Genomic DNA, 13,381 nt, shown 5'->3' on the forward strand with positions numbered 1-13,381 from the left:
CCCATCATCCTTCCACTCACCTATCTGTCCACTTATCCACATTCACTTACTCCAACACTCATCTATCCACCTGTATATAGATACATACATAGATACATCCATTCATCCAGACATTCATCTACCCTCTACTCACCCACAAAGCCACCCATTCACAAATCATTCCATTACATCTGCCATGGATCCTTTTATGCTTTCTATTAATTCACCTACTCATCCAACCAGTTTACCAATGTACCCAATCACACTGATAACTCTGAAACCCAGACTTCCCATAGAGTAGAGTGGTCTTCTTCTAAGTTTCTCTTCCAATCTCATTCCACTTCTCAGTCATCAAGAGAAGACCACAGCAGTCCATGATCACAATAAGAAGGTCTGTGAGCTCACTCCCTAATTGTCTCCTCACTCATATAAAAATTCTTGCAACAGAGACTGTGGATCTTATGGCAGCCTATTAACATAAAGCCCTCTCTTAAAAATCTCCCCAATTATTGAAACTTTTACTCTTACAGTAACCAGTGCTCTCTTTGTTGAAGAACCACCAGCAAAGATTACCACCTCAGACCAGAAGGCAGAAATTTTGCTCATATTTGGACTCCTTCAGACCTCCTCCATCATTGGGCTGATATTTTTATGCGGGTACAATCTTCCATCAATTCACCCACCACTTAGCTCTCTGGCCATCCAGCCAACACCGAATGTGACTTGTCAATTTACACGTACAGCAGTTTCATATCTACTTCCCCCACCCCTGTTACAGGTTAAACAGCCTGGGAGCTCCACTTCAATGGACCTCAGCAAGGAGTTAAGAGAAGCTATTTCTCACTCAGGTGAGTGATTCGCAGTTGGAATGACTGGAGCAAAGCTATTCACAAAAAAATACACATCCAAGCAAACCAAGAGGGAAGAGGATAGAAATACAAATAAAATTTAAAGACTTTCTGGCAGAGTAATATGCAAAATAGAAATAAGGAAACTATAATCAAACCCAGAGTTTAAAAAGAAAGGAAGAGCCCTGGCCAGTTTCGTTCAGCCGTTAGAGTGTTTGCCCATGGACCAGAGAGACCCGGGTTCAGTTCCTACGAAGGGCATGTACCTCGGTTGCAGTTTGTCCCCAGCCCCAGTCGGGGTTGTATGAGTGGCAACCAGGTGATGTGACTCTCTCTTCCTCTTTCCCCTGTGTTCTATCTGAAGACAAATGCAAAAAAAAAACAAAACAAAAAACAGTCCTTGCGTGAGGATTAAAAAAGAAAGGGAGAAAGAAGAAGGAGGGAGAAGAAGAGAACATTGACAATAATGATAAGGAGTGAAAGGGGGAGAAAGAGAGATACTAGTGCCTGACAAGACAGTGAACTAGCCCTGTCTCTGGTTGTCTCCCCAAAAAACCAACAATAGAGAAACCACAAAAAAATGAGATGGGAGAACTAATATAAAAAACTATGACGAACCCTTGAGGAGACTAAAGCTGGGGTGAACTAAGGCCACGTTCGTAGCAGACTGAGGTGGAGGAGGCAGGTACAGAGGTGGGAAGAAAGGGCAATGGAGAGATTTTAACTTCTGTTCATTCTCCTCTCCCACCTATCCCAGGGAAGATGACTGGTGGCCTCTGCCACTGGAAGAAAGAAATCAGGCAAAAGCTTGGCTGCTCAGGAATGCCGAGTAATATCAGCCATGCTGAGCTGCGATTCTGATAAAAACACAGAGGCTGACCAGTTGCCCAGGCATCTACTTTTCCATCCAGTTCTCCTCCAATCCCTCAAGGATGGCAGAAGACCATTTCAAGGACAGTAGGTGATCTCATGAATGGTGGCTGTCCATTCGAAAAAATCTTTTCTTTAGTGCTGCTTTCTCCCCCAAAGAATTTAAAGAAGAATCCCAGACCAGAGCAATTTTTCTGGGAAACAAAAGCAAAAGGGATGTTGAATAGCAGTTCTGGAGTACCTGGGGCTCTCCATCCTGGGGCTCATCCCCACCCCTTCCTTCACAATCACCAGAAGGGACAAAAACAGACCTTCATTGTATCCCTTATACATTATCAGATTTGACAGCTAATAACAGCAAGGGAAATGAACTTACAAACCAAAATCAGTAGAGACCTGAGGAGCAAAACCACCATAAAATATATGGAATCAACAGAACGCAATGCACAGACAGATCAAGAGTGTAAAAGTAAGTATAACAGCCTTGGCTGGTTTGGCTCAGCGGTAGAGCATCAGCCCATGGACCAAGGAGTCTCAGGTTCGATTCCAGTCAAGGGCACTGTACCTCGGTTGCAATTCATCCCCGGTCCTGGCCAGGGTCGTTCAGGAGGCAACCAGTTGATGTGTTGCCATGCTCATGTTTCTCTCTCTCTCTCTCTCTCTCTCTCTCTCTCTCTCTCTCTCTCCCCCTCTCTCCCTCTCTCTCTCTCTCCCACTTTATCTGAAGATAGATGGTAAAGTGTATCCTTGGGTGAGGATTTTTTAAAAACGTAAAAAAATAAGTAAGTATAATATATATAAAACAGATATTGAAAGATTTAAAAGAGAATATTGATAAAATGAAGAAGGAACAAGAAGCAATAATATTATTATTATATTAATAAAAGAACCCGTGCTTCTTTAGATGGAAGGATAAGTAGTTCATCAGGATACCAAGGAAAACTAGGCACAGTTTTTAAAAAGACACTTGAAGATATTGAAAAGAAAACAAAGTTGTGAAGAAGTAGTGGACCTGGATCTTGGAGAAAATGGGAATCCAGAAAAATGTGCGGCACATTTGGATGACTTCCGCCCTGGGGGCATTTACTAGTTCTGGACAAGTCAGCTGAGCGCCTGAGCAGTGTTTTAGTCCATCTTAAGGAATGGGGTAAAAAGTTAGAGTCTAGGACTCAAGTTGGCATGAGTAAGTTTGGACTGCAAGCACACCTGCTCTTACAGTCCAGCCATAAATCATCTCAGTCTCTGAAACTGGATTTTAAAAAATACCAGTTTGCTAGAATTTCCTAGAGCCTGGCATAAACAAATGCAAGCCCCCCCCCCCCCTTTTCTTTATCCTCACTCGAGGACATTTTTTTTTTCCATTTTTTGTTCAGATAGAGTGGGAGGGAGAGAGAAAGAGAAACATCGATGTGAAAGGGACACATCGAGTGGCTGCCACCCACATGACCAACCAGGGCAGGGGACAAACTGCAACTGAGGTACGCGCCCTTAGCGGGAAAGGAACCCGGGTCTCTCTGGACCGCAGGCTGACGGTCTAACCACTGAGCCAAACCAGCCAGGGTGCAAACCCTTCTTATAAAAAGATAACACGTTCTCTAAGTTCTAGGTTTCAAATATGCAAAATTAAAACTACTGTGAGAAATCACTACAAATCCACGAGAATATCTAAAATGAAAAGACTTACAATATTAAATGTGGGCAAGGATGTGAAACACTCAAACTCTCATATTCCACTGGTGCTCAGTACAACTACTTTAGGAAGCTGGAAATATCTACTAAATCTAAAAATACACACACTGTATGATTTAGCAAACCCACACATAGTATATACCTATATTTAGTACATATATTCACCAACAAAACATATACAAGAATTTTTGTAGCAGCAATATCTATAATAATCAAGCATTGGAGACAACTGAAATGCCCCTCTACTATAGATGGATAAATAGACTCATATATTCACACAGTGGAACACTATACAGTAGTGAAAATGAACAGCCCTTTTTAAAAAAACAAACAAAATACTAGACCAAGTGGTGGCAGGACGGTAAGAGGCAGTTTTGTAAAACCTTCATTAATCAGACTACCAGGGAGTACTGCTGCTGCTTAGCATCTGCTCCTTGTTCTCAATGGCTCAGGACTATTCTGTGTGCCTTAATGAGTCAGGCAAATACAGAGGTGAATGGGAGGTTGAAGCCCTATCCTCTGGGAGCTTATTGTCCAGATACACCTAACTGTTAAGGCAAGAAGTAGTGTTGTCAGCCCGGCAGCCCCCGGGTCAGGAAACCCAGGGTACTGTCTAGCGATAGCCATGCTGACATTCAGGGCATCGTTGCCCTTTCTCTCCCATGGGGCAGCTGATTTAGGATAAAATGATCAGTAAGAGCAGTTGCTTTGAGGTAGGTGCGCCCATTACCGGTGCCTCCTCTCAGGCGGGCCAGGTCCGCGGGGACACCTATGGCCCCACAGAGGCGCCCAGAGGAGGGATCTGGGCCCAGAGAGTGGAGGGAGGGCCAGAGACCACACCGGGTGACAGTAGACCCCTCTGCATACACAGTCCACCGCACCCTGGCTCACTCTTTTCTTTTCCGCCCTCTCGGGTGGCTGCGCTGTGCATCGGTGTCCCGCAAGGGGGAGGAAGGGACAGGCATCTAGGTTGAAAGACCAGAAACAAATGTCCCCTGACAATTTCATGTCATTTTTCTGGATTCAAAGCAGGAGTAGAGTGGTGAAGACAGACGTGGAGGGGCAACGAGAGACGGTCCGATTCGAGGTCTGACGGAGGCATGGCGAGACAGTTCTCTGCCACCCGGGTGCGGACTCAGGGTGGGCGGACCGACGCCCCGCAACCCCGCAGAGCCGCGGGCCCCGCATGACATCAGAGGCTGGGGAGCGCACAGAGCGCAGGCGCCGGCGGAGGAGGGAGGCGGGAGGGGACCGAGTCGCGCGGCTCGGGAGAGCGCTCCTCCGCCCCGCGCGCTGCCCCTGCGCCCCTCTCCGCTCGCGCCTCACTGTCCGCGCCGCGCCTCGGGCAGCCAGAGCGCGCCCCTCGCACCGCAGCGAGCGCCGCCCGCGGCAGCCCAGCCCAGCCCAGCCTTCCTCCTCCTCCACCTCCTCCTCCTCCTCCTCCTTCTCCTCCGCCACCGCCGGACACGCAGCCGCAGGCTGGGGCCCGGACGCAGCTGGGGAGGCAGGGACGAGCGCAGCTAGCCCTTCCCCCTCCGGCTCCCGCACCGCCGGCCGCCTCCCCTCGCCCTCCTCCTCTCCCCTCCCTGCTCCTTCGCTTCTTCTCCTCCTCCTTTCCCGGACCCGGCTGCCAGCACCATGTCCGCAGGGGGAGATTTTGGGAACCCACTGAGAAAATTCAAGTTGGTGTTCCTGGGGGAGCAGAGCGGTAAGTACCCCGCTTAGTCTTCTTGGCTTGGTGCCGAGTCGTCCCCCGCCGCCAAATCATCCACCCCTTTGGGACACCCGGCCCCGGCTCGGAAAGGCCCCTCCAAGCTGGTGCAGAGGGGAGGGATGGGCATATGGAGGTCGGGGCCGGCTCGGGCGGGGCCGGGCAGGGGAGGGGCCAAGGATAGAGACCAAGAAAATGCTGGGGCCAGAGGTGGGGGTGACAGTGGGATCTGGGGCGGGGCGGGGGGGCTTGGGGTGCAGGTGCAGGTGCGGTGCGATGGGGCGGGAGGCCGGAGGGCGGCGGCTCGCTCGGCGGCGCTGGCCGAGGCGTGAAGGCGTCGGGCTCGCTGGCTTGCTCGCATTGCGGCAGCGGCTGCGGGCGGCCGGACAGGTGGCGGGGCGCTGGCGGGGGTCGGGAGGAGGACAGACGCTTCTCTTCGGGGAACAAGGTGGGTCAGGCGTTTGCCGCCTCCCACCCCAATGCACCGGAGGAGTTTCCTGCAGACGCTGCCCACAACCCTGCATAATTTCGGGCATCCAGGCCCTGGGGCAAAGGGCCTCCGGTAAAAGACCTACACCTGCTTCCTCTCCAAGGAGCGAGTCTGGGCCTTGGAGGAGCCTACTTTCCCTGGCTAATGTGCCCTGGCTACTCCCCTGGACACAGAAGGTTCTAGACCCGCTGCCCTTCACCGGCATGTATTAGCCTCTTTAGAGCTCCCGGGGTCTGGGCGATGACAGCGAAGATTCCACAATACGAAACAGGTTTTGGGGAATGGTACAGGGGTGCCTCGCACCAAGAGGCCGCGATGAAGCCTGGCGCTGGACAGAGAAAGGATCAGGCGACACGCCCTGCCTAGCTTCCCCGCACCCCTCCTCAGAGCAAGAGCGTTGCCAGCGGATTCTTCCCACCCCCACCTCCTAGCTCACCGCCCTTCTTGGGGGAGGGGAGGTCACCGTGGCAGCCGGCCAGGGGCGGGGAGAGGGGGAGAGATACGCTTCCCTGCTGCTAGCAGCCTCCCCTGGGAAAGCATCTTTGAAACCCAGGTTGGTCCCAAGGTGGGAAGACCAGATCGAAGAGCATGGACCCCTGTGACACCTGTAGGAAGGAGTGGTTCTGAGAACATCCTTCCAAAGGCCTCTCACCCTGGAGCCGCAGGCCCTGCCCAGCTCTGCTCAGGGAGAAGGCAGTCCCTGGGGGCAGGACTCCCAGGTCTAGCTCTACAGACCAGTCCAGTTCTCTGGGTTTGGTGCCTTTCTGTACAAAGGTCCAAGATGCAGGCATCCGTGGGAGAAACTGGTAGGCTCAGAGCACACTTACTGTGTGTGTACTTGTGGGTTGTGGAGGTCACATGGCAATCTCCTGTCTGCTGCTGCCCATTACCTGGGAGGGATGGTAAGGGGAAAAGGTATCAGAAGGTGGTCAGGCCCTAGCATGGGGATGGAGCATTTTAGAACAAGGTCAACTCAGTCAGCCAGCTAGCTGCGTGTCCTGGACTCTTGAGTTTCTAATCTTAATAGATTCCAGTTTCAGAGCTCACTTCCCACAACCCCCACACTCCCACCCCAGCAGCCCCCCAAGGGATTGCAGGGTCTTCACACCCCAGTGCTAGCTTTGCTGGGCCTGGAGCCCTGGGAGAGAACTCTGCAGGGATAAGACAGCCTGGGATTTGAGTTCCTAGCTTCAACCTCAAAAGCAGATTTTGAGACCTCACTGAACCTCAGTTTCTGTCTCTGTGAAATGATTACTTGAGGGCAATCCTCTTACTCCTTCATGTTTTCCTAGTTGCCTCTCAAAGGGCCTGGACCCTGGTAGGTTCTCAACAAACACTTGTTTATTCCAAGTCTGAACATGTTTTAGTAAAGGGTCAGGGCTTTGATGAGGAGAATGTCTCTGGTGAGTTCGAGCGAAAACTCAGGGCTCCCTCAGAATCCCTGATGGGGTGAGTCTCCTGATGAGTCCTACAAATCCCCTTTGCTCCTGAAATCACAGAAATTAGTGCTTAGGCCTCAGGAATGGAGCTCCCACCTCCCTGGCATGTTTAGGTGGGACATCTGAGCCCCAGGAAAGGGGAGGGCTTGCCCAAAGTCCCATTGCGAGTTGTTAACACTTTTGGGGCTGAAACCCACATCTCCTGTTCCCGGTCACTAACATGTCATTGGGAAATAAGATGATCTTGAATTTGGGAAGCCCAGGTTTGGAGAGCCTTCCTAAGAGAAGGTGAGGGTTCCCACTATCTGGTCAAGATTGGGGCTGGGTTGGGTGACCTGGTGGGAATGCAGGGCTAGTTGATTGGGGGTAGAGTTTGTGGGTCCTTGGAACATGATCATTAGGGATGTAAGGATCTGCCATCAGTGAGATTGGCTATTGACCACTCTGGCCCTTCCTAGCAGGGAGCCCTAGACTCTGAAAAGCCTCCTTTTACTTGGGTGTGTCATCACTGGATTACCCTAGATTTTACAGCGCTCCCAGGGACCCTGAGTTAGGCAGGGCCCATGTGCATCTCGGAGTCTGGGGGACTGGGCAAACTGCCACCGCAGCCACTGCTTCCATCTCACCTGCACACAGGTTTGCATGTGTTGGTCCTTTGTGCCAGCATCCTGTGCAGCCTCTGCAGTGGAGGGAGACCCTGAGCTCTGGCCCTCACCCCTACCCTGGCTCTCCTTCCCCACGTGACCTCATAGGTTCCCACACCCTCTGCACATAGGAGACTTGGGCTAGCTGAGCTTGACGGAGCTTTCTAGAACAGCTGGGCTTCTCTATATGAGCTGAGTCCACTGGAATGGGGCCACGGGAAGGGGCTGGAGGGATATGGCCTTCTCTTGTTTCCTGTGCCTGGCAAGTGAGTGAGGACAGCTGAGTTCCAAAAGGAGTACCCAGCCTGGAGCCTGGCGATGAGGAGAAACATCAGGCTTTCAAAGATGCCAGGGGCCTGGTTTGAGTGGAAAGCCCTTGCGGAGCCACTCAGGAGAGAACCCCTCCAGCCCACGAGAGAGCCTCCACTCCTGGCCCCAGAATGGCTGCTGTCCCCTGGACCACAGAATGTGGGCTGGCTGTCAGTGTCAGCCTGGCAGTGGGGAGGATTGTGGGGAGGGTGCTGTGGACCCAGGATGAGGGGTTTCCTTGAAGTAGGAAGTCTGTGTGATCCTGCTGGTACTTAGAGGGCTCCCTCGGCCTGCTGGTCATGCCCTGTGCTGCTGGCAGTGGTGGGGGATAGAGAGGGTGATGCTCACCAGTCCCTACGGGGCACTGGGTGGCAGCCAGAGAAGACAGGCACAAGCAGGTGTCTCAGGAAGGGGAGCGGGTCTGTGGGACACACATCTTCCTCCTGAGTTCTGAGGCATTCTGAGGGGGTGAGGTTCGTCTCGGTGTGTGTGGGGAGGAGGGATGTGGATGTGGATGTGGATGTATCGGCTGCGCTCTGGCCTCTTCTGTGCCTCCTTTCCCGAGACTCCTCCAGCTGAAGCAGGAAGATTGATGGACAAATTCAGGCCACTTTCCCAGGCTGAGGCCAGCAGGCCAGCTTCTCCCTCTGACCAGCCTCCCTGTCCTGCCCCTGTCCCCGTGCTGCCACAGGTGCTGTCCACGTGAGCAGTGTGAGCGGTGCCCTGCGGTTGCGCAGCACAGTGACCCTGTGTGCAGCCGCCCCTTAGTCCTTTAGTCATTTGTTCCCTCCCTCTCCCCCACACCACCCTCTCTCCCTTCCTCCTTCCATCATCCGTTTCTTTTTTAAATCAGATCTTTGAGTGTCTCTCTGCCTCATGGAACTTACAGTGCCCCAGGGAGCGTGGACATGTGTGGGTCTGATTACTGCAGAGGCCTGTGAGAGCCAGTGCCAGCTGCCCTGGGAGCACACGGCGGAGGAGGGGGTGCAGGGAGTGGGTCCTCCAGGGTCCACCCTCTCCAAGGAGCTTTGTTCTTCCTGCTCTGGAGAAAATGTGTGGGGTGGGGAAGCAGGAGGACAGGGTGACTCTCAGGTGTCTGGCTTGTTAATGCCCAGAAGAGGCTTTTCCTTCACTTTGTCCCAGTCCTCCAGGGTAAGGTGCACGTTCATTGGCCCACCACTGTCTGGAGGGCTCGCCCTCCCCAGCGCAGCCTGACCCCTGCCCTCCCACCACCCACACCACCCGAACCACACAAGGAAACTTTCTGGCCTGGGGGTTGTGCCTGAAGCCCACACCAGAGTTTTCTCCTCCCCCGACCGACTCCCAGACTGGCAGGCTCTGCTGTGCCCGGCTCCCTTGGGCACTCACAGTGTTTGTCTCCCCCCCACCCCCAGCATTTTTTAAAAACAATCACATGCTACTCTGTGACCCCTCTGTTTTCTCTGTTACTTGGGATGTTTTTTTTTTTTTTTATGTTTATTAACTTTTTTTCTAAGTAAAAATCCCTAACTAAATTTGAAGACCCTAAGGGCAAAGGTCAGGACCTTAGGAGGACTGGGGCTTAGTCACCATCCCCCCGGCCCCATCTTCAGGATGTTACTTATCTCAGTTGGGAAATGATGAGATTATCCTGCAGTGTGAGATTGGCTGTCAGCCCATCGACAGATTAAAAGTGAAGGGAGTCTCTTCATGCTAACACTTGCTGCTTTCACAAACCAGATTTTTACCAGCGACACTTAAGAATCTTTCACGGACAATTAGATCATTTAGTCTTGGTCATGCCCAGCTCACAGTTCATCTCTTTCTCAGGGCACCCCCAGCCCCACCACCATCTCTGAAGACCCGTGAGAAAGCAATAAGGTCACCAGAGGCGGGAAGGAAGGGACACATCCTAATCCGATGCCAGCAGAGCTCACCGTGCGGTCTGGGGTCATCCCCAAACGTCCGCGCCTCAGCCTCTTGGCCCTGCCTTCCCTCCTCACGAGTTCTCTCCCGGCCTCAGTGTCTGGGAGGAGAGAGGGAACTCTAGATGTCGAGGAAGATCCAGAAGCTTTGCTACCTTTGCTTCCTTTGCTTATAGAGGTATGTGAGGTGAGAGAGTCAGACACCAAGCTGAGAATTCACCTGTAGCTGGTGGAAGAGAAAAGTTGCACCCTCAGTGCTGATGACAGACAAAAGAGCTAACTGGAAGAGAAAAAAGAAACGGTTAGACCGTGTTCTGATTGTGCAGAGATTATAGTAATTACATCTTTGGCATGATCCGATTATCATTACCATTTGCAGCCCCCAAATTAGAATGAATCCATTGAAATATAACAAAATAACCTCATTTGTTACTTACCACATCCCTAAAATCAGCCCGTGAATATTTATTGTTACAGGTGTTGCCCTGGCATTGCAAACACACCTGGGCCAGGCCTAGGGGTGGTGTCCTCTGTGTCCCTGTCCTCCCCACTCCATGTCTTCCACTGATGCTGAACGAAAGAACCATTGAATGTGCAGGGCTGTTGGGCTCCGTGTAAATAACTTAGAAAAATTGTTGGATAGAACCACTGATGAAGATGAGGACAGGTTAGGTAGAACAGCAACATTCGTAAGCATCATTGTGGACTCCTGACACACCGCGGGCGTTTCTCCGCTGTCCGTTTGCTGTCACCCCTTTCTGTTTCTCACCACAGGGAAGAGAAGACGGGAGAGGTCACCAGGGAGCAGTGCCAGACACACCCTGATACAGGCAGATTTTGTTAGAGCTGAAAGACAGGCTGCTGGGAAATGTTGGGGCCCTGGGCAGGGCTGGGGACTTAAGTCCTGAGAGAGGAGACGGAAGGCCAGTCTGCTTCCTGGAACAGGGAAGGGAAGGATGGAGATTTACAACTCCTAAGAGAGCTTCTTTACTGTTTCTTGGGGCCTGAAATGTCTAATTTCCTTTATTATTTTTATAGCTTTGCCTTAAACTAAGTGGGATATTTTTAAAAATAAATGTTCAATGCTATGAATATTTTATCAATTTAGTAAAATGAATTATTTTTAGTAGAAAAGCACATTCATCCCCGTCTCTCGGTTACAAGACCAGTGGTGACTCAACCACGTGTTCTGGGACAGGCAGCACCGGGGTATGTCCCAGGTGGTGACATACCCAAGGGACAGGCTGGGGTCCAGGGGAGAGCAGATTGTACCTCGCACATGAGTGGAAAGAGCCTTTAAAGCAAAGGCTACTTCCAGGAAACGCGTTGAAAGCGTGGCAGCCTGGAGCCCCGGCAGGTGCCTGGACAGTGGGCTGGGGAGGGGGGCAGTGAGGTGAGGGAGATGGAGAGGGCGGTCTCAGCTGTGTGCCTTCGGTGCTGGAGACCACAGAGTCCATCCAGCGCCTGGACAGTCAGCCGTGGGCATGTTGCCTTCGTGGGGTTTCCCCAGAGAAAGGGGCTTCCAGTATTGAGGTAACCAGCTCACCCAGCATTCCCTGTGGCTGGAGAAGTGGTGAGAGGGAGTCACAGAGTTGGCTCGGCCATGAGCTGGCACTTAGTCCTGAGGGAAATGGGGAGCCAGTGGCAGATCTAGAGCCTTGGAAGGAGGATGAATGGGGAGCAGTCCAGACTGAGTCCATCTGCCCTTCCTGGCAAAATGGAGCAACCCTCCTGGGTTCCATACCCTTCCTCCAGTTAACCTCAGATGGCATTAGGAACACCCGCCCTGCCCGAGGCTCTGCATGAGGCACCCTGCGATAGACGCGGGATTCACCCATTTTGCAGGTCGGAAGGCAGAGGACCAGTGAGAGCTGGTCATGCCCAAGGACTCACTGCTGTTGTGGCAGTCTTAAGATTCGAACTCAGGTCCCTAGGAGAAACACAGTGATCTGTCGGGCCTGGTGCCTCTGAGGCAGGCCCAGGCCAGGGAGTGGGGAGGACGGGACAGAGGACTGCTGTGACCTATGGACATGAGGTCAGTTATAAATGCCTCTTAGGGAGTGTGTCAAGCTCTTTGCCAGGGGCGAGCCAGCAGGTCCCAGCATGCGCGTGGGTGGGAAGTCCTTGGATCCCCCTAGGCTGGTGAGGGGCACTGGAGTCCTGAGCAGGGAGGATGAGGGGAAGTGGGGTCTCCATGTGGAAGTCTGATGGAGCTGGAATTGTGGATTTCATATCAGGCACTCCATCCTTACACCCAGCAAACTGCTCATTTGGGGTGGTTCAAAGGGAGTTGGTAGAGAGTATGGGGGTAGCTAAAACCCTCAACTCAGCCCTCGGCCCACTGCGTGGAGGAAGGACGCTTCCCAGGTTTCAGCTGAGAACAAATTACCAAGAGGGGAAGAACCAACTAAAGTAAGTGCTGGCCTCATCCTCCCCCAGGTCTGGAGTGGTCAGGGCCCTGGAGACCCTGGTTCTGTCCCGGGTCAGCCGCCAGCCAGTTGTGTGGTTGGATAAGTCCCAGCCCATCTCTTGCTCTCTCGATGTGTCCCTGGAGGCTACTGGACTGAGTGACCATTCCAGTCAATGGAGCTGTAACTCTGGTTCTGTAATTCAGTGCCAGCTCAGAACAGGATGCCAAGCCAGTAGCTCTCCAGTCCTGGAGACGGCACTGCTGGCCGGAGGAGTCAGAGGGGCTGCAGGGATAAGCGTGTGGGATCAGGGGGTCCATCCGCTGTGATCCCACAACTTCTGCCAGCAGGCCCCAGCGCAGCATCCTCTCCGGCCTGCTCCCTCTTCTACTGGGAGGCAGTCTTGGCCCACCTCCCTGGGCCCAGCCGTCCCTCGTGTGTCCCCAAGGTACTCTGGCTCATCAGTCTGAGGATGTGTTTGGCTCAGGTTGCCAGGCAACAGGGATGGGGTTGGCCTGCCCTTCCTGCTGGCAGGCATTTATTCTGTACAGAGAGGACCTGTGATGAGGACAACAGAACATGTGACAGTTCCCAGGTACCCAACTCGAGGACACTTCCTTCTGCAGTCGGGCAGTGGGTGGTCAACAGGGAGGGCTGGGAAAGGGCCAGTACCCACAGGGGTATGCAGTGTCCCAAACAGGCCAAGCCGATTTACTGACCCTGCATGGGCTCCTACTCCAAGCCCCCCTCACTGTGTTCTCCCCAGACCTGGCTTCCTGCCCAGCCCCGCCCTCGCTGTCTGGACGGTGTCAGGATATAACAGGACCACCCTGTGCTCTTTTTCCTCACCAGACACTAGGGTGACTATTGCCTTGTTGGGGTTTCACAGAGACCGAATACTTCACTGCATGGCACGTGGTAAATGCTCAGGTGACAGGTAATTTTGTTAATGAAATAGTGACAGCAATCCCCCCTGTGCAGATGCGTGAGGGAGAGATAGGTAGGGGTGTGAGGCTCTGAGGATCATTGATCTGTCAGTTTTGTGTCGTGAGCTGCAAGGCACACATCTGTGTGATCTGACAGCGAGAGC

The 13,381-nt window shown here is 52.7% G+C and overlaps 1 protein-coding gene across 1 annotated transcript in view; it reads left to right on the plus strand.

The window, feature by feature from the left end:
• Nucleotides 1–4,662: 4,662 nt before the first annotated feature.
• RAB6B (RAB6B, member RAS oncogene family) overlaps nucleotides 4,663–13,381 on the plus strand; it is a 52,096-nt gene continuing 43,377 nt past the window's right edge. The window contains exon 1 of the mRNA XM_036267495.1: nucleotides 4,663–5,094. Within this exon, the coding sequence (XP_036123388.1) occupies nucleotides 5,025–5,094 (70 nt within the window). The 5' untranslated portion in view covers nucleotides 4,663–5,024. The remainder of the gene's footprint in view (nucleotides 5,095–13,381) is intronic.

Source organism: Molossus molossus, unplaced genomic scaffold (genome assembly GCF_014108415.1).
Source record: "Molossus molossus isolate mMolMol1 unplaced genomic scaffold, mMolMol1.p scaffold_m16_p_18, whole genome shotgun sequence".
NCBI classification, from domain to species: Eukaryota; Metazoa; Chordata; class Mammalia; order Chiroptera; family Molossidae; genus Molossus; species Molossus molossus.